General features: G+C 56.5%; 3 protein-coding genes across 6 annotated transcripts; 2 read left to right on the top strand and 1 right to left on the bottom strand.

Moving 5' to 3' along the window:
• Positions 1–165: 165 nt before the first annotated feature.
• On the top strand, positions 166–6069 carry DBP (D-box binding PAR bZIP transcription factor). The gene is made up of 4 exons (XM_031459015.2): positions 166–987; positions 1876–2286; positions 3807–4018; positions 5564–6069. The coding sequence occupies exons 1-4, from the start codon at positions 849–851 to the stop codon at positions 5777–5779; spliced, it is 978 nt and encodes a 325-aa protein (XP_031314875.1). The 5' UTR covers positions 166–848; the 3' UTR covers positions 5780–6069.
• Positions 6070–6244: 175 nt separating this feature from the next.
• Positions 6245–14305, bottom strand: SPHK2 (sphingosine kinase 2). 4 transcript variants are annotated; one of them, XM_064489474.1, is made up of 7 exons: positions 13723–14305; positions 13089–13237; positions 9820–10288; positions 8768–8917; positions 8558–8652; positions 8352–8467; positions 6245–7932 (listed from the first exon to the last, which is right to left on the bottom strand). In XM_064489474.1, exons 3-7 carry the CDS (start codon positions 10217–10219, stop codon positions 6840–6842), a joined length of 1854 nt encoding a protein of 617 aa, XP_064345544.1. In that variant the 5' UTR covers positions 10220–10288; positions 13089–13237; positions 13723–14305; the 3' UTR covers positions 6245–6839. The 4 variants fall into 4 exon arrangements, with proteins under 4 accessions (XP_064345544.1, XP_010994696.1, XP_010994694.1 ...); XM_010996394.3 differs by having other exon boundaries at positions 14133–14305; XM_010996392.3 differs by lacking the exons at positions 13089–13237; positions 13723–14305 and adding an exon at positions 11666–11885.
• Positions 14306–14331: 26 nt separating this feature from the next.
• RPL18 (ribosomal protein L18) lies at positions 14332–19120 on the top strand. The gene is made up of 7 exons (XM_010996391.2): positions 14332–14471; positions 15643–15729; positions 16071–16178; positions 17557–17655; positions 18165–18288; positions 18417–18486; positions 19001–19120. The coding sequence occupies exons 1-7, from the start codon at positions 14469–14471 to the stop codon at positions 19074–19076; spliced, it is 567 nt and encodes a 188-aa protein (XP_010994693.1). The 5' UTR covers positions 14332–14468; the 3' UTR covers positions 19077–19120.
• The last annotated feature ends 19 nt before the right edge of the window (positions 19121–19139 follow it).

Here is a 19139-nt window from a genome sequence, read left to right as displayed (position 1 = left end):
CCTCCATCCCCCAGCCTCTTACCCCCCCCCAAGTCAGGCAGCACGCGCAAAGCCATGTGCTTCCCCCTCCCGCCTGCCTCATTGGTCCGAACTGGGTCACAGTCCCGCCCCCAGCGCTGTCTCCCATTGGGTAAATGTAGGTCAGGGTCCCGCCTCCCTCCAAAAGGCACGGTAACTTCACGCACTGAGCCCCTCTCTCACTCCTCGGCCTTGGCGGATCCAGGGGTCCCATTGGCTGTACATCTCGAGGGGTCGAGACGTGATTGGCTTGCGCTTTGAGCCAGAGGGAGGCACGCGGCTGGAGTGCAGGGCCCTAGAGTCGGGCGGGGGCCGAGAGGAGGGGTGAGCGCTGTGGCGTCGGGTGTTTTGGTTTGGCTTCTTTTTTTTTTTTTCCGCGAAAGAAGTTTGCTTTGGCCACGCCTCAAGGCGGCCACCTCCTCCTGCCCTCTCCCCCGCCCCTCCGCGCACACCTCTCGGTACAGATTGCAAAGCTCCTTCCGTGGAGAGAGCTGCAGATTTTGCAAGAGCCAGGCTCGCCCACCTTGTAGAAGGAGCGCCTTGTGTCCTTTTGAACCCTCGGTTGCAAAGAGCCGGCCGCCTGATTTGATCACCCCTCACCCAGACTGTATGGTCTCCTGGGACCCTCTTGAGTTGCACGTTTCTGCACCGAGGACAGCAATAACACGTCGCTCCTAGGATTTGCAGTGTTCTGGATACTGGAGGCTTGCAAGCTACGCTCGCCCGCCCCTGGGCAGACACTCGCCTGAACCACAGGAGTGTGCCGCTGACTGGAAGGCCAGCTCTTCGCCTCTCCATGAGCCCGTGAGCCTGCCGGCAGGTGCCCGGCAATGGCGCGGCCCGTGAGCGACAGGACCCCGGCCCCACTGCTGCTGGGCGGCCCGGCCGGGGCCCCCCCTGGCGGGGGAGCGCTACTTGGGCTGCGGAGCCTTCTGCAGGGGACCAGCAAGCCCAAAGAGCCAGCCAGCTGTGAGTTCTAGCCCCAACCTCGCCCAGCTCAGAAACTCTACTCTCTTAGGGACTCAACTGCTGGGGGAGGGGTGTCCCACAGTTACCTCTTATGTGCCAAGAGTCCATCCTCCCAACCTTTATCTACTCAAATACTTAGTTGTTGGGGCCCCTAGATCCCTCAGTACCCCAAAGTCCTGGCTCTCTCATGCCCGTCCACCCCGAGGACCCAAGACTTTAAGCCCTAGACCCCTCTTCCTTTTGGTTCCGAGAATCTGGACCTCTGGGGTCCAGGGAGAAGGGAGGGGGTGTGTCGGATGCTCACACGGTAGTTACACGGGCTTGGGCGGGGCCTCCTGGGGTCACATGGAGTCTAGGGATGAGGAATGTGCCCCAGGAATAGAGCCCCTTCCTGCCCCTTACAGATTGTGGGGGCGGGGAGAAAGGGGTACAGTGCGCAAGGAAGGGGATAGATTACAGGGGAATTACAGAGCTGTCATTCTTTCTCTCACCTGCCCAACCTTCCACCTACATCTGTATGAACTTCTGTCCCCCTTGTGTGTCTCTATGCCTTCCTGGGTCTCTGTCCCCATCTTCCTCTTGGCATCCCGGCCCTCCCCTCTTTCTGAGTCTCTATCCCTCTGTGCCTCTCTCGGCCTGCCAACCCCATCTCCGTCTTTTCTCTCTGGGTCTCTCTCCCTCTCTGAGCCTGTGTCCCCTCCTCTCTCTGGATCCTTGCCCTCTCTCTCCGATCTCTCCCTCACCTCCCTTCTGTCCCCTATTTCTCTGGATCTCTGCGGTGTGGGTCTCTATCCTCTTGTTCCTCGTGTCTCTCTCCACTCGGAATCGTTTCTTCATCTCTGTCTTCCTCTTCTTCCCCACTCTCTCCGGTATTTCCCTGGCCTGCAGGTCTCCTGAAGGAAAAGGAGCGCAAGGCGGCTCCGCCGGCAGCCGCGGTCCCGGGGCCGGGCCTGGAGACGGCGGGCCCGGCGGATGCCTCAGCTGGGGCGGTGGTGGGCGGCGGGTCCCCACGGGGACGCCCGGGGACCGCGCCTGGCCCGGGTCTGCTGGCGCCGCTACTGTGGGAGCGGACGCTGCCGTTCGGCGACGTGGAGTACGTGGACCTGGACGCCTTCCTGCTGGAGCACGGGCTCCCTCCCAGCCCGCCGCCCCCCAGCGGCCCGTCGCCAGCTCCCTCACCCGTGCGCACGCCCGCACCCTCCCCGGGGCCCGGCTCCTGCGGCTCGGCTTCCCCTCGCTCCTCGCCGGGGCACGCCCCCGCCAGGGCTGCCCTCGGGGCCGCCGGCGGCCACCGAGCAGGTGCGACGGCGGGGGCGGGGCAGGGCCCTTGTTGGGCGGGGCTTGGACTCCAGAGGGCGGGTCTGTGCGACACGGGGCCAGGATAGTGGTACTGGGGCTGCACACCCCAATTCTGGATCTCCTAATCGGGAGATGTTGGGAGAGGAGTCCGGATTCTGTGTCCCCTAACGGATCAGAGACTAGGTGAAGTAGTGTGTGGACTTTTATGTGGGACGTTGAGGACAAAGGGTCTGGATATTCGAAGAGCCGGGACTGGGGTTCCAGAACACCGGAGTTATTAACTGGGGAGTGGACTATGCCCCAGAATCTGGGCCCAGAATCAGTGGGACTTGGGTAGGACCAGAACTTCTTGGCTCTCTACTGGGAGAAGGCGAGGGCCAGGCACAGACTTCTGTTTCCCCAGGACATAAGGGACTGGCAGCCCTGGTTCCTGCGTTCCACAGTAGAGAGGGGCTGGGGACCTGGGTACTGGAGTCCTTCAGAAAGGATTTTCATTCTAGGTCTTCTATTGGGGCAAGGACCCAGGGGCCTGGGACCCCAAAATCGTATATATGCTAGTGGCGAGGGCGTTGGGGGCCTGAGGAGAAGATCCGGGGGCTGCTTTTCGAGTGTTCTCCCGAGAGCAGAGGGGTCTGGATCCTCGGAGGTTGAGAGGTTCGAGCTGACAGACCACCCCCAGAGAGCAAGAGGAAAGGTGTGCTCCCTCGGGCACCTTGGGGTCCCCAAGTGCGGACTGTAGGTGGGGGATTCCTGGACCCACCTGCTCCTGGTCCGACCTCCGGGCCGAACCAGGGCCCTCCCTTTCCCAGCAGCACATTCCCTCGCCACGTGAGCCCTCTCCTCCCTCCTCCATGCTTCGCGCTTCGCGCACGCGCGGTCACGCGGGAGGGGGGCGGGGCTGGGGAACGTGAGGGCGCCTGTGGCGGCAGGGGGCGGGGCGGGAAAGCAGGCGCCAGCACGTGACTCGGCCCTGAACCTGTGTCCTCAGTTGGCCCCGGCTTGCTCGCTCTTAAAGGTACAGGCCGCCCTTCCTCGGGAACCAACTTCCTGGAACCTCAGAGCCATTTATTCACGTCATTAACTCTTCCCAGCTAGTACCTTTTAGGAAGCTGACTTGAGGTCTTTTCGTTGCATTAAATTACTTTTCCCTGAGCAGCCTGGGGTCTTAGCTTTGGTTGACGATTCAGTTAAGAAGGGTAGACTATAAAAAAGAATGTAACACTGTGACTCTGAAGTCATGAGGTTTTAGAAGCAATAGCCCAGGTTCCTGTGTTACCCACGCGTGATTGGGCCTCAGTTTCCCTGTGTAAAAGTGGAGTTGGTTCCATGATTTCTAAGTACCTTTGTGGCTTACAGAACCTTCATATTTTATATTAGGGAGGTTGATCCCTGGTGGGCTTTATGTTGGATCCTGTAAGGGCCTTCCTTGTAGTGGATATGATACCTAAGCAGGGGGTAGCCTCTGGGAACCCCCGCCCCCAATAAACACACACTCAGGTGGCACACTCTGTTTCCCCAAGGCCTGACCTCTCGGGACACACCCAGCCCTGTGGACCCAGACACCGTGGAGGTGCTGATGACCTTTGAACCTGACCCAGCGGATTTAGCCTTGTCCAGCATTCCCGGCCATGAGACCTTTGACCCTCGGAGACATCGCTTTTCAGAGGAGGAGCTTAAGCCCCAGCCAATCATGAAGAAGGCACGGAAGATCCAGGTGCCAGAGGAGCAGAAGGTGAGCATCACTGGGTGTGGGACACGGGCTTGGAGGGCATAGCCCCACAGGCAGGGATGGCCCTTTTCTCAGAGTCAGGCCTGGGCTTAGCTCGGATTAGCTCTCACGTTCTCCTAACCTACAGCAAAGGATCTTGGCCATGGGCTGCACAGGGGGCAGAGGTTTGGGTTTGAGACTGTGAAAATGGTATCACTGTGGGACTCAGACTCAGCCAGCCCTGCTGGGCCAGTTGTATAGGCTTAGAGGTTCTTTCAGAAGGAGCCAAAACCCTCACTGGAGCAGGCTTCAGGCTCTACCAGGCCCAGATGCTAAGGACAGCATCCCTTAGGAATGGAGTATCAGCCTGTTTCTTCTGAGCAGCCAACCAGGCTGGGGTTGGCCTTTTAATCTCTGATTTAGGACATCCTTCAGCGTGATTACATCTGACTAGGATGAAGAGTTTGCCAGCCCCTCTGGGCCTTGTTTCCTGGGCCTGGACTACTTACTGGTGAGAGGCCTCAGGTGTCCATTAGCCTCCAGGGCCACATTCTGATTTGGGGTGCTTTGGACAGTGACTGCATCTCTCTAGAATTCTATCTTTGCCAGTTCTGAGGTCTTCCCTAACAAGAGGTGCCTGGGCTTCTCACACAAGACTTTACCATGCCCTTGTGTAAGACACAACTACTTGAAGCAGTGAGTACTGCCCTATACCCCAAATCTAGACAGGCGGTTTCTCCTGCCACAGGACCCTGTTGCTCGGGACTGGTTTGACCCTAGCAAGCAGGGACTAGGCTTTAATGAAATGCGGATGGAGGGGCATCTTTTGGAGCTTTGGGTGGCCTTTGTCACTAAGGAGTGGTCCTCCTCTGCAACCAATTCCAAGGCTGGTGCGGGGAGGTCTCAGGTAGACCCCTTTGCAACCAGGGACTGTTAGGGAAGAGGCAGCTCCCTGGCCTCTATTCAAAGCCAGTGGGTCAGAGACTGGCTGTGGTCATTGGGACCACTTAGACCTCACTTTTGTTTGCTGAGGAGGGATGAGGTTGCCTTGGCAACCAGGTCAAAGGGCCCAGCTCTGAGAGGATTTTTATGGGACACCAAACTCCATCACTTGGGAGCCTAGGCTTTCCTTAGCAAACAGGATCTGGAAAGGTGATGCATAGGGCAGTGCTTTTCACTGGGAGAAACCCTCAGACCCTGAAGGCCTTGTTGCTAGGGAACAAGCATCCTTAGCAAACCAGGGGCTAACTGCAGGCCCTTTGTCAAATGAGGAGAGCTCGTCTGCTTTGCACAGCGGAGACTTGAAGCTGACTTGCTTGGGGTGGGAGGCTATCTCATGCCTATTGCTAGGGGCCTGCTGTCCTTAGCAACCAGGGCCCTTCAAGGGCAGACCCTTGGGTACCCACGCAGGGGAGACCCGGTATCCTTTGGGCCCCACTGCTGGGTGAGAAGCAGCCTCAGGGCTCTCTTAGATGGACTCTTGTCCTTAAAGTCGCCAGCAAAGCAGTTCCTCGCTTCTCTCGCTGGGGCTGGGCCCCGTCTGGACCTCAGTGCTTTCCCATCCCTTAGGACGAGAAGTATTGGAGCCGGAGGTACAAGAATAACGAGGCGGCCAAGCGGTCCCGCGACGCCCGGAGGCTCAAGGAGAACCAGATATCGGTGCGGGCGGCCTTCCTGGAGAAGGAGAACGCCCTGCTGCGGCAGGAGGTGGTGGCGGTGCGCCAGGAGCTGTCCCACTACCGCGCTGTGCTGTCGCGATACCAGGCCCAACACGGAGCCCTGTGAGGCCGCCCCCACCCCCACCCCCATCAGGCGGAGCTTTCCTCCACCTCGCTCAGACTTGCGCCCTGCCGCCGTCTTCCCTCCCCGCCCTGTGGTCCACGGGCTGGCCAGCTGGGTGCCCCAGGGACGTGATGATGCAGATAAATACATTTATATTTTTAAGAAAAAGCGAGCCTCCCCCCTCCCTCACGGGGGCGGGGAGGGTCCTCTGTGTGTGCCCCGGGCACGTCGGGGACCACATCCTCCCACCGCCTCCGTTAACACGATCCTGAATAAATCTTGAGAACCCCGGAGCCAGCTGTCTTGGGGGAGGAGGCAGCGCCCTGGCCCCAGTTCAAGGCCAGCGGGTCACACTGGCCCCAGTCCACGGGTAGGCCTGGGCTTGGGTCCATAAAAGGCAGGAGCTGCTGGAAGTGCCCAGAATCCGATCCCTCCCACGGGCTGCCGGATGGAGGAAGGGGCGAGGGCCTGAGAGGAATGAAGCCACTGCCTTTATTGCATAGACCTTTTCAATTGCTTTGAAGACTGGGGCCAGGGGACGCACGGGAGACAGAAGACAGGAGAAACGAACTTCCCCGCCCCCACCTGCGGGGAGAGGAACATTAGTGCAAATCGGAGTGCCGGGCCCGGGGAACCTGCCCCTCCTGGGCTGATTGGCCAGCTTAGTGGAGGCACCGGAGTGGACAGGGTGAGACCCGGGCCCTGACTGGCCAATTACCTAAGGCCTCCCCAGCCCATACATTCCAGGTCGCGTCACTGGACGACGTGTAAGGCTCCGCCCTCAGCCGACCTGGCCTCCTACAGGCCGGAGGTGAGGGTCTGGAGTGAGCCCCGCCCTAGTTGATCAGGCACTACCCTTGGGGAGAGCCCATTCCTCCGTGACCATGAGGACCCCCACCCCTTGGAATTCAGGACACCCTCCAGCATCACCTCTGGTCCCCTAGGGGAGGGCGCAATCCTGAGAACGGTTCAGGACCGGTGTGCCCTCTGCCCTACCTCTAGCAGCCACGCCACGCCCCCTCGCTCAGGCCCCGCCCCCGGCGGGCTCGAAACAAGATTGGGTTCACGGCTCCCGCCTAGGGCAGCCTGCGGGACCAGTGAGCAGTGTACCGAGGCTCGGATGCACTTGCGCCTGCAACGGCCCATACTCCACCTGCTCCCCGTCCACCGTGAGCACGCCGCGGGGCGTGAGCGGCTCAAGGCGGAAGGCACGAGCCGCGGCGTAGCCCAGCTGGGGACAGCCCAGGCTGAAGTGGCTCCCACGCTCCATGGCCAGAAAAAGGCGCAGCAGAGCCGCCCGAGAGATGCCACTGCGGACCCAGAACAGGTGCACAAGGCCGTCGTCAAAGCGCGCATGGGGGGCTGCCAGCAGGTCAGCCCCTAGGTGGCTAGGTGAGATGGCTAATATAAGCACAAAGTCCCCCTCCAGTGTTACCCAGCCTGGGGGTAGTGGAGTGCCCAGAGGAGGGAGAAGGTGGTCAGGTGGGCCCCCAGGAGAGGCAGCTATTGAGACATCAGTGGTAGGAGGCGGGAACCCAGAGGATGCTGGTACTTCCGGGGCCCCCTCAGTGATGGGTGAGAGTAGAGCTGCCTTGGGGGAGTGGGGGGGAGAGAGCAGCAGTGGGTCCGGGGACAGTGGAGCATCCCCAGCCCCACCCCAGTCCCCGGCCAGCTCTGGGCCCCCACCATTGAGAGACAGGATGGGCAGGGGTTCAGGTGAGCCAGGGGAGGTCAGGGCAGGCTGGGGCAGAGGCAGGGGCAGGTCAGACACTGAGCGATGTAGGGGTGAGTGGGCCACAGGTGGGGCTGGGGCTGGGGCTAGGGTCAGCTCTGACTTGGCACGTGGCAGGCCATGGGCAGATGTGGGCGAGACAGGTTCCACAGTGGCAGGGAGGTAGGAGAGGCGTCCACGGTAAGTGTGCAGTGTGGCGAGGCCCAGGACCGTGCCCAGTGTGAAGCGGGCACTGCCCAGGGCCCTGAAGCGCTCGCTCTGGATGTCCACATCTGACACAAAGCCCCAGGCCACAGACAGGAAGGAGAAACAGCGGGAGCCAGAGGCCAGCGTCACCGAGAGCAGGTCCAGTGGGCAGCCACCACCCCGGCAGAGCAACAGGGAGCAGTTGAGCAGCAGGTCAACGCCCAGGGCTGGCTCAAACCTTCACAATCAGAGATGGAGGGACACAGTGGGAAAGAGGAAACAGGCTGGCTGAGACACAGCACGAAGCAGGAAGGAAAAACACACGGGCAGCAGACATTGGGGGAAACCAGGCAGGCCACGTCCTGGGCCTGCCCACAGCCATTTGGCCACCTCCAGATGGACTCCTTACTGGGCCAGGATTCCTGTCAGGTTTTTCATTCCATAAGCATCCACAGAGTGCCTCCTGTGTGCCAGACACAGTTCTAGGCACTAGGGATACAGCTGGGAACATGACAGGCAAAAACATCCAGGAAGGGTGTGGGGAGCATGCTGCAGTCAGACTGATCAACGTGACTGACAGTGGGACTCTTTGGGCTGATGGGAAGGTGGGGCAGCTGTTGCCAGGCCCATCACCCCAGGAGGGCTCCTCCCACCTACCCCCCATGCTGGTTCACAGCTCCTGCCAGCGCGTTGCCAGAGCCGCAAGGGAGGATGCCCACGGGTGTCTTCACAGCTTCTTCCCAATCCGGGCGATCCAGGAGTCCATTCAGCACCTGAAGGGCAGGAGACCAGACACCAGGCGTTGGTCCTGGCCTCCGCAGTCCCCCAGGGCTCAGGCTTCGGGTGGGGCACTCATGCCCTACCTCGTGCAGCAGCCCATCTCCTGAGACCGTGACGATGCCATCCCACTCGCTCAGGTTCAGCCCCTGGACCAGCTCCCGGGCGTGGTTCTGTCGTTCTAATGTGGGGAACCAGGCAGTGAGGCCCGCTGTCCCACCCCCACCCATCACCACTCCCCAGGACTCAAGAGTCCTAGCCCCCAGCTCCCACCTCCATCCTGACCCTGCCCTTACCTGTCTGGATCAGGTTGAAGGACAGCCCAGCTTCAGAGATCATGGGCAGCACATGGTTCTTACACCACTGCCAGGCCAGGCCCCGCCCCCCAAAGGGATTGACCAATAGGAGCAATCGGGGCGGCCTTGGCAGAAGCTCAGGGGTGATTTCTGCAGAGAGAGGGGAAGGAGTCTACACAGGTCAGGGACCCAGGCCCCTCACATCAGAAACAATAACTTCAAATAGCCTCCAGTGGAACTGGTGGAGGGCCGGCATTGGAGCCTGGCGGTAATTAAAAGTTTTTTTCTTCTCCCCAGCCTCACCTGCTCAGGCCAGGTAAACAGCCCCGCCCCACCTCCCAGATGCTGAGACAAAGGCAGGGCTTGGGTGTCTAATCCCAGTGCCCGTTGGACCCATGTGTGGGAGATGGAAGGAGAGCTGTGGTTTCCACTTTCCTCAACCCCAAACACCTGGAACCCGGGATCAGGTTACTCCACTATGCAAGGCCCTCTCACTGTCACCACCCCTTTAGGGCCCCTAGACAGCCGGCAGGATCCTGGAGGACCAAGAAAAGGCCAACAGATGGGGACCCTTGAACCTTTACCTTTCTGGGCCAACTGAGTACCCTGGGGGTGGAGAGGGGGGACAGGGCTCTGCCCAGAAGCCTTCTCTGACCCCCCACAGCTGGGTCAGATGCCATCTCTGGGCTCGAGATGCCCTAGGGGACCTCCGTGAGTGCCTGTCACCATGGGTGGTGACTGAGCATGTCTCAGTCTGCTGCTCTCACCAGCCCGGGAGCCTCTGACTCATCTGGGGTCAGGACCCATGGAATGGGGGAGGGGGCAGAGATGGAAATTCAGTGAGAGAGCCGCAGACACAAATCATAGCTCTCTGCCTGGGATAGCGTTCCTTCTGTAGCTCACCCCTGTCTGTGTATCGCTCTTTCAGTACGAACCCAGAGACACATCACACAGACAGACACACAGAAAAGTAGAGACAGAGATGCCCACAGAGGGAGATCCGCAGAGACATCGAGGGAGCCTGAGGACAGAGAGGCTGCCCAGTGCCTCACCCCCGTCCCCAGGCAGTGGCAGTCCACGCAGCAGACACATGAGGGCTGTGGCCCAGCGCTGGGCCTCGGTGCGGTTCTCCTCATAGGTGGCTGCCCCGTCGGCCCGGAAGGTGCGTGTGGCTCTGCGCCGGCCCCCGCGCCGGCCCCTGGGGTAGGTGTAGATGCAGAAGTAGGCTGCTGAGTCCGAGGGGCTTCGGCTCCGCAGGGTGCAGCAGCCTGAGACCTCAGTCAGCAGGACCAGGCCACCCCGGGGCCGGGCTTCAGGCTTTGGGCGCAGCCGCTGGATGTGAAGGGCTTGTGGTGTGAGAGTGAGAGCGAAGCGTGGGCCACGGGCTGGGTAGGAGCCAAACTCGCCATGCAGGAGTGGGGTGCTGGCGGCCAGTGGTGGTGGGGGGGCCATGGCCTCTGCCCTGTCCAGGGCACTCCTAGGCCTGTGTCCCCAGCTCCAGGTCAGCTCCTGGTCTGGCCTCTGTGGGGAGGAAGGAGGGTGGGAGTCAGAGTCCAGGACCCCCACAGTGGGCAGAGGGAAGCAGGGGCAGTGCCTGTGGATAGGAGGAGACAACCAAGAGTGCTGACAGGCAAGATGGCGCACCAGAGACAGGCCCCGACAAATGTGGGAAGACTCTGAGGAGCCAGGGCAGAGGTCAGCTGGACAGGAGGCCCATATCCTAGAGGGTCCACACCCAGGCATGCAAACATTCATTCATTTCCCAAATAATTATTCAGTACTTTCTCTGTGCCAATCATAGTGCAGGGCCCAGCAAACACAGAAATGAATGAAACAGACAAAAATCCCTGCCTTTGTGGAGTTTATATTCTAATCAGAAGACAGGAAAGCAAGATAAAGAAATCAAATAAGAATCATGTTGGGTGATAAAGGCTTCGGGGAAAAATTATGCAGAGGAAAGAGATCAGGATGGTGGAGATACATGAATAGACATGCAGAGACAGAGAAAAACACAACACATACCCACAGAGTCATCACTAGATAGAGAAAGTAACAAGAGACACTCAGACACAAAGAAAAAGAGGGGTAAGGTCTGAGAGCCAGGAAAACACTGAGAGGAGACAGATAGCTTCAGTGAGATGAAACCTAGTACGATAAAAGATACTTAGAGAGCTGAGTGAGAGTTTAGGGGCTCTAGGGGGCCCTCTGAGGGTAAGAAAGACAACAGACTTAGAAAGGAGGGAAAGAGCAGACAGGAAAGGCAGGAGGTAAGGGATGTAGTAGCTGGAGAGACTGAGAAAGGGGTGTGACTTGGAGGGACTAAGGGGTCAGCGAGGTAAAGGAGCCACATGCAGACACCTGCAAGGGACAGAGGCCAAGAGCTGGGCCTGAAGCACTGACCTGGGCGTCTGGCCGCCTGCTCTCCAGGGAGAGAGTGGGAGCTGGGCCTGAGGTCCCTTCCCCCTGCCCTCTGCCCAGTTTCTGCCTCCTCCTTCCAGCTCACCTTTGTTCCCCACTGCCCCACCCACCCAGCCACTTATCAGTCCTGCCTCTGGCCTTCCCCAGGCTCAGAACTGCTCCAGACACACCCCCATCTGTGGACTCACTCTCAGGAGCTACCTCTGCCTCCTACCCTTAGAAGGTCCTCAGGCCCCACCCCCACCTCAAAACAGTCTTAGGCACAGAGCCCTAGATCTCCCTCAGCCCTGGGCCTGAGCCTCCATCCCTAGGTCCCCAGGTCTCTGGCTTGGTCTCCATTCTCCCCACCCTCCAGGTACCCCGCACCAGGGCCTGGGTCTCCATCCATAGGTCCCTCTAATCCTAAGCCTGCGTCTCTGTCTCCGGTTCCCCTGGTCCGGGCCTCCATCCCCACCCCATTTCCAGAACCCAGTTCCAGACCTGGGTTTTCATTACCGGATCCCTCAGTCCTGGTTCTGGTTCTCCATCTCCATCCCACACCCCTGATACCCCAATCCTGGGCCTGCGTATCCGTTCCTCTTGGTCCCTCAGTCCTCCAGACTCGGGTCCCTGCCCCGACCCCCGGACCCTTCTCACACGCCAGGTCCTCCAAGCGGCCCCCTCAAATCAGCATCAACCGCCCCCATCAGACCTAGGGGTGGGGGGGAGGGTGTGCATCCCCTCAGCCAATGGTGGCGCAGCCGGCCTGAACCGCACCAATAAGGACGCGCAGGGGCTGGGCCATCCGACTCGCGAGCCTGGCGCAGGGGCCTGCCGCCGGGGCCTGCCGCCGGAGAACTGGGCGGGGTATCGCGCTTCGCGAGATCAGCCGCCATTCTAGGTGAGGGCACAAGCGCAGTAGAGGCGGCTTCACGGCCGTACAGCCAGCGATCCTGTCGCCATTTTTATTAAGGGCAAGTGGGCCCGCCCATTCTTTGACTTTATGAAAGATAAGGGATATCGGAAAGGACATCTTTAGCTGCAGGTAGAGAAGGACTCTAACACAGGTAACAAAGATCCAGAGATATGCAAAAAGAGTAAAAGAGAAGCAGAGTCAGAGGCAATAAGAGACTTGGAAACAGTGTTGTCTCTTTTTCAGATAGTTACAGAGAGTCAGAGAGGCAGATAGAAAGAAAAGCAGGGATAAAGACAGTAGAATTAAGAGTATGCAAGGTCAGGACACAAGAAAACCCTGAAAATGACGGACACACAGAGAGATGGGGGCAGACACTTTTGGAATGAAAACCAGGGAGGAAAGGCTCATTAATTCATAAACTGTACTTGGGCCCAAACCAGAGTGGGGGCAGCATGACACAAATAACTGCCCAGTGAGTGACCCAATTACATGGCAAGACAGAGACACAGGAGAGAGACCTCTAGATCAGGGGTGAGGGAGGGAGAGAATGTAGAAGGCCCATAGGCTGCAAGGAACTTAAACCAAAAGACTGAAAGCAAAGATGCTGACAGAGACAGAGAGAGCAAAGACATGGTGAAACTGAAAGAAATCAAGGCAAGAATATCAGGTGACCTAGAAACAGACAGAACTGTGGAGAGAAAGACACATGCTGAAGGAGATAGGGACTGAGCTTGCTAGAGATAAATGGAGGAAGAAGTTCATTTACTGTCAAACAATGTACCTAGTGTTCAACCCAGAGTAGCAACAGCACCAGATAATATGTGCCAAAGAATGTCCCAGAGAAAGAGAGGGACAGAAACCAGTTAAGATGGAGAGATAGGAAAACACAGTGTGTGAGCTCAGGGCTCCAGGGGAAAGAAAGACAGAGACCAAGGAATAGGGGGACAAGGAGGAGGAGGAAATTGTGTCCCATGGTATGGTGATCATGACTTTCAGATGGACCCTTACCTGGTCCTGCTGCTCCTTGGATTCAAGGTGTCCATTTATCTCCCAGCCCACTGCTGTGTTACCACATCAGTGAGATTCTGGTCCTGGGTCAGAGGCCATGGGAGGGTGCTTTGGGCAAGGAACTAGGCCTCATGGCTTGTCCTGTGGCTCTGTGGAGGAGAGGTGAGTAACTAGGAACATCAAGGGCAGAGTACAGGAGGTCAAGCTAGAAATGCTGGAGGCCCAAGGGGCAGGGCCTTTACAAGGAAGGAGAAAAAAGTGTACAAGTCAGCTTTGTCATTGCCCCAACCAGTCCATCTGGTCCCACCCAATAAGGTCCCATCCAATAATTTTAAACTGAGCACTTATTCTGTAAAAAGCACTGTCCTGAGCATTTTAATTAAGTTACGTAATACTAGAAAACACTCTTTGTGCCAGGCCTCTTATCCCCTTTTTGGAGATAAGGAAAGTAAGGCACAGAGAAGTTACAAGACTTGCCCAAGATCACAAAGAGGTTGATTTGCCCAATATCACACCATGAGTAAGTAGCAGAGCCAGGATTTGCATTTGGTTACAAATGGCATCACCATTCTCAAGAGTTTTCTACTCATCCCCTCTCTCCACCCCGTCCTCCAAGCCCGGAGCCTCAGCTTGCCTCCTCTGCGCTCCAGTAAAATGCACATCCCTCTCACCGAACCCGCTGGGCCACCTGAATCTCTCTGGCTGGGAAAAGCAGCCTCCGGGTGACAGAGGCTGAGGAGGGGTCAGGGAAGGGCCATCTGGAGTCAAAGGGAGAAGCTGAACCTAAAAGGTGGAAATGCAGGATGCCACAGGCTGGGCTGCAGCAATAAGAGCTCAGGTTAGATCTCAAGTAAGATTTCCTGAGCTGCTGCCGCGCCTGGAAAGCTCAGCAAGAGATAAAGCAGAGGTGAGCCTGATAAGGAAACGCCCAAAGCATGCAATCAGAGATTTCCCAAGGCCCCGACTAGCTGAGCCAGCCCTCTCTGGGTCGTCCAGGAGCCACAGAGAAGCCGTCGGCGTCGGGCCAGAGCGTCACCGCCCAACCTGTCTTCCTAGCGCCGCGAGACATCTCTCTGGCTCCCAGATCCCTTTCTTCCGGAAGACTATGGAGAACAAGGACTGGTATGACCAGAGAGGCTTCCGAAGTGCTGGCCCTTCCCTCCTTGGCATGGCGTTTGTTCAGCTTTAGATGTTCTTCCATCCAATTCCGGAATCGCCCCTCTAGCCGGTCCTCCGATGCACCATGGAGAGGCACGAGTCGCGGTAGAGATTGCCGTCGCGCCCATGTGACGTCACGTAGGCGCCACTCACTGAAGGCTTTCCCCGCCCACCCGGGCTCCGCTCTTTCTTTCCGGAGCTGGCTAAGGAGTAGGCGCCATCATGGTGAGCGCGTTTTGGGGCGTTTGGGGTTCGACCATCCGCTGCCATCCGCTGCAGTCTTGGGCTGGGGACGTTCCAGAGGGAGGCAGGGATCCCCTGGTGTCTGAATGAGGCGACTCCTGTGCTTGGGAGCTATTTGGGGGGCCCGAAGACCGTGGATGGGAGTCGTATCAACCTTCCGCCCCTCCTGTACTCCTTATGGCTCCCGTTTAATAGATGACCAAATTGGTCACAGTGCCAGTAAGTGGCGGAGCCGGATTCGGACCCAGGATTCGGAGCTGGTCCCACAGCCACGGTTGCCTGTGCTGCTTCTGGACCTGTCACACCCCAGCCTGAAAAGCTGTGTTCTTAGGGGTGTCAACCGTCCGGTGCCTGAGTTTTGGGGACCGGCAGGCCTCCGAGTCTCAAGCTCCTACCCACCTTATCATCTTGCTTTCCCGGCCTCTGCCCAGTTTGTTCATCTATTCATTTGGGGACACGATAATTTTGCTCAACTTAGTTTGGGAAGAAATAAAGAAGTGCTCGTCACAGGTCCTTGCACACGTTAAGTGTTGGCTAAATGGCTGCTATTAATAGTTAAGTAATTCTTTACGGCTCATGACAGTACAAAACATTTTCAGGAAAGCGAGTGGGGGTGTAGTGGAAATCGTGGGTTTTTCAAGTTTTTTATCACTAAACTGGGAAACTACTTCATAAGGTGGTTGAATTCAAGGAGATAGTGCATGAAAGGTCGTTGTAGGATTTGGTACACAGTAATTTAAAAAAGCGCGTTGCCATTATAATTTTACAATCTGCCCTGGGTTGAAATGTTTTTGGTTATGCTCCACGTGTGGGAGCGAGCTTTGGGAGCTGAAATAATACTGAGGTTTTTGAAAAACACAACTTGTAAAGAACCAAAAATTTGAGTTAATTTAGCTACTGTGTTAAGATCTCTCATGGTGTTGTATGCCGCGTGCTGAAAGCTTTTCGTGTAGAGTTTTACAAAGGGGTCATTTGAGGCTCGGGATTGTAAGTGATTTTTCCCAGGGGTCTCCCTGTGGTAGACTGGGATTTGTTGTCTCCAGAGACTGAGGCTTTAATTCTTAGAGGTAAGGTAAGGAATAATAGAAGGTTTATGGGCTGAGTAATCGGCCAGATCAGAGTTGAGTTCATGGTCTTCCCTTAATCCCTGCAGGGAGTTGACATCCGCCACAACAAGGACCGAAAGGTTCGGCGCAAGGAGCCCAAGAGCCAGGACATCTACCTAAGGCTGTTGGTCAAGGTGAAGCTGGGGCCCGAGACTTTCAGGCAAGGCCACCCCAGAACTACAAGTTCCAGAGTCTCTGCGAGTATTGGTTCCTTCCAGGGGCCTGCAGGGCAGGCTGGAGTCTGATTGTTTTCCAGAGATTCCTTCAGTGTTTTTAGTTTCTGGGTTTGTGTACAGTTTGCAGGTGTGGAGGGAGATTTTCTTGATCCCTGGCCAGGGCCTGGGCCAGCTCTCCCCCTTGGGCTTGACAGGTTGGGAGAAAGCCCTAAGTCCTTTGTTTGCCTCTTTGTTAGAAGGCTGGGAGGGAGCAGGGAGTGGGCTGCCCTGGGTTCTCATTCTCTTTCCTTCCCCTCCAGCTGTACAGGTTTCTGGCCAGACGAACGAACTCCACCTTCAATCAAGTTGTGCTGAAGAGGTTGTTCATGAGTCGCACCAACCGACCACCTCTGTCCCTTTCTCGGATGGTGAGGGACGAAAGCTGGGAACATAGCCAAACTGGGGGGCAACTGGATCATGTCTGGAACTGGACTTCAAGAGGAAGGGCAGGCTTGGAGCTTTGTGGTAGCAGCTGGCCATCACCTGGTTTAACCTCTACCAGTGGTGGGCACAGAGCTCTGATCCTCTGGTTGTAGGTGAATAGCAGCGGTTTTGGACTGGCTTGGCCTCATTTTCCTTCTCATTGGTTACCCGGTTGGGGGGGAGGTGTTAGAATGGCTTTATGAGGTCTTCCTGAGGTGTCATGTCATAGAGCAAGTCTTGTGTGTCAAACGCTTTCTGTAGGAGAGCTCTGTTAACAGTCTGAGGTGCATTCTCTTTTCTGGAGATTTTCCCAGGCTGGACCTGAGGTTAGGGTTGTGTTAGGTTTTTTGGTTTGTTCTTTAATTGAAGTATAGTGTTTTGCAATATTGTGTTAGCTTTTGGTGTGTAGCAGTGATTCAGTTATACATGTAAATACATACTCTTTTTCATGTTATTTTCCATTATTTGAGGATATCAAACATAGTTCCTTGTGCTATACAATAAGCCCTTGTTTGTTTTATTTTTTTTCTTTTTGTGGGGGGTAGTAATTAGGTTTATTTATTATTTTTTTAAATAGAGGCATTGGGGGTTGAACCCACGACCTTGTGCATTCTAAGCACCCACTCTACCACTGAGCTATACCACACCACCCTTATTTATCTATTTTATGTACAGTAGTTTGTGTCTGTTAATTCCAAACTCCTAATTTATTTCTCCCCATCCCTTTTCTCCTTTGGTAACCATAAGTTTGTTTTCTGTGTCTGTACGTCTGTTTTTGTTTCGTAAATAAGTTCGTTTGTATCATATTTTAGATTCTATGTATAAGCGATACGGTATTTCTTTCTCTTTCTGACTGACTTCACTTAGTAAGATCATCTGTAGGTCTATCCATGTTGCTACAAATGGCATCTTTTTTTTTTTTTTTTTTACGGCTGAGTAGTATATGCCTCTGTGTACTACACACACATACTTTATCCAGTCATCTGTTGGTGGACATTTAGGTTGCTTCCGTGTGTTAGCTATTGTAAGTAGTGCTGCTGTGAACATTGGGGTGCATGTATCTTTTCCAGTTAGAGTTTTCTTTGTATATATACCCATTAGTGGGATTGCTGGATCATATGGTAACTATTTTTAGTTGTTTAAGGAACCTCCATACTGTTCTCCATGTTGGCCGAGGCTTGTGCTTGTTTTGAGAGGTGTGCCATGGGTGGGTTTAGTCCAGTAGGCAAAGCTGTTGGTCCTCGGGATTCCTGGAGCAGTGGGATTGGACTAAACCACCAGAAGGGACTTACCTAATATGTATCTTCCCCCCCCCCCACCAAGATCCGGAAGATGAAGCTTCCTGGTCGGGAAGGCAAAACAGCTGTGGTTGTGGGGACCATAACTGATGATGTGCGTGTCCAGGAGGTGCCCAAGCTGAAGGTGAGCGGGGAGGGGGCTCAGGAGCATGGTGAGTAGGTCACGAGCACAGGCTGAAGGTGAGGTCCTACAGACCTGGCTCACATCCTTGTCCTGCTGTGGGGCTGGTAGGCATCATGCCTGGATGGAAGTGGGGTTGTCATTAGCATATTGATGGCCGGTGTCCCTGGGCAAGCCCCTGCTGGCACCCTGTTGATGGTGCTGGCTCTTGAGCCAGCCAGTGTTCAGAGCTAGATTTCTCTGCCACTTTGTCATCTCTGGACAAAGCCCCGGATCTCTTCAAACCTCAGTTTCCTTCCATGTAATAGCTGCGGGTTGTTGCTGTGTTAAAGGAGTTTGTAGAAGTAAAGTGGTAAGAACAGCTTTTGTCAGCTCAGGAAGTGCCCTCTAGTAGTTGGTGGGGTTGGTTATCAGGCTGAGCAAGCAGTGGGACGCCTCTGCTGGGCCTGGGCAGCAGCCCTTACATTGCCATCTAGGGGACTCTGAAAATGCCTGTCCTCTGTGTCCCCCAGGTATGTGCCCTGCGAGTTAGCAGCCGTGCCCGGAGCCGCATCCTCAAGGCTGGGGGCAAGATCCTCACCTTTGACCAGCTGGCCCTGGACTCGCCCAAGGGCTGCGGCACTGTCCTGCTCTCTGGTGAGTAACACTTAATGGCGCAAGACTGGTGGGGGTGTGTGACCACTGGCATTCTTTACCTTCCCAGGCCTGGGAGGTCAGGGGCACTGCTGCCCCAAATCAGCCTGAACCACCCCTTCCTTCCCCAGGTCCTCGCAAGGGCCGAGAGGTGTACAGGCATTTTGGCAAGGCCCCAGGAACCCCACACAGCCACACCAAGTGAGTATACCCAGCCCTGACTCCCCTGGGCCCTGGCCTGCAGGCCTAGGCCTTGCTGTGCTCTCATCTGCTTCTGTTTCTCCTACTTGTCCAGCCTCGGGCTTCCCTAGAACTCCCCACCCCATCTTACCCGCTCTTCCTTCGGAACTCGGCTTGAAGCGGTGTTCCTGGGGGTGTTGAGCTCCCTGTGTTCTTCAGGGCCTGTCCCCATCTTTCAGGCGGGGCTTGCATTTTGTTGAGTTTCTGGGGGGCCCCGGGCCCAGTGCAGGTGCTGCAGCAGCCACTCCTGGCATCTTGGCTTCCTGCACTGACAGGCTTTTCCAGCAGCCGACTCGGTGTCACCACTGATACTCTTGGGTTGAGTGAGGCCCCCTTCCGGTGTCCCCCTGCTACTGTTAGAGCAAGCAGCACTGCTCTGAGCCCCCAGCTCTCAAGCAGGCCCTGACCGCCAGGGGGCATCCCTGTCTCCATCTGTAACGGGGGCCCACGCTCACCATCCCTTCTCTCCCCGCAGACCCTATGTCCGCTCCAAGGGCCGGAAGTTCGAGCGTGCCAGAGGGCGACGTGCCAGCCGCGGCTACAAAAACTAACCCCAGATCTTGCCTTGTTATTAAAAATTGATTTTGGATGCTGATGGCCCTTTGTGTGTTCTT

Source organism: Camelus dromedarius, chromosome 9 (genome assembly GCF_036321535.1).
Source record: "Camelus dromedarius isolate mCamDro1 chromosome 9, mCamDro1.pat, whole genome shotgun sequence".
In the NCBI taxonomy this organism is placed as follows: Eukaryota; Metazoa; Chordata; class Mammalia; order Artiodactyla; family Camelidae; genus Camelus; species Camelus dromedarius.
The sequence above is the reverse complement of the archived record's forward strand: the minus strand, read 5'-3'. Positions and strand labels throughout refer to the sequence as shown.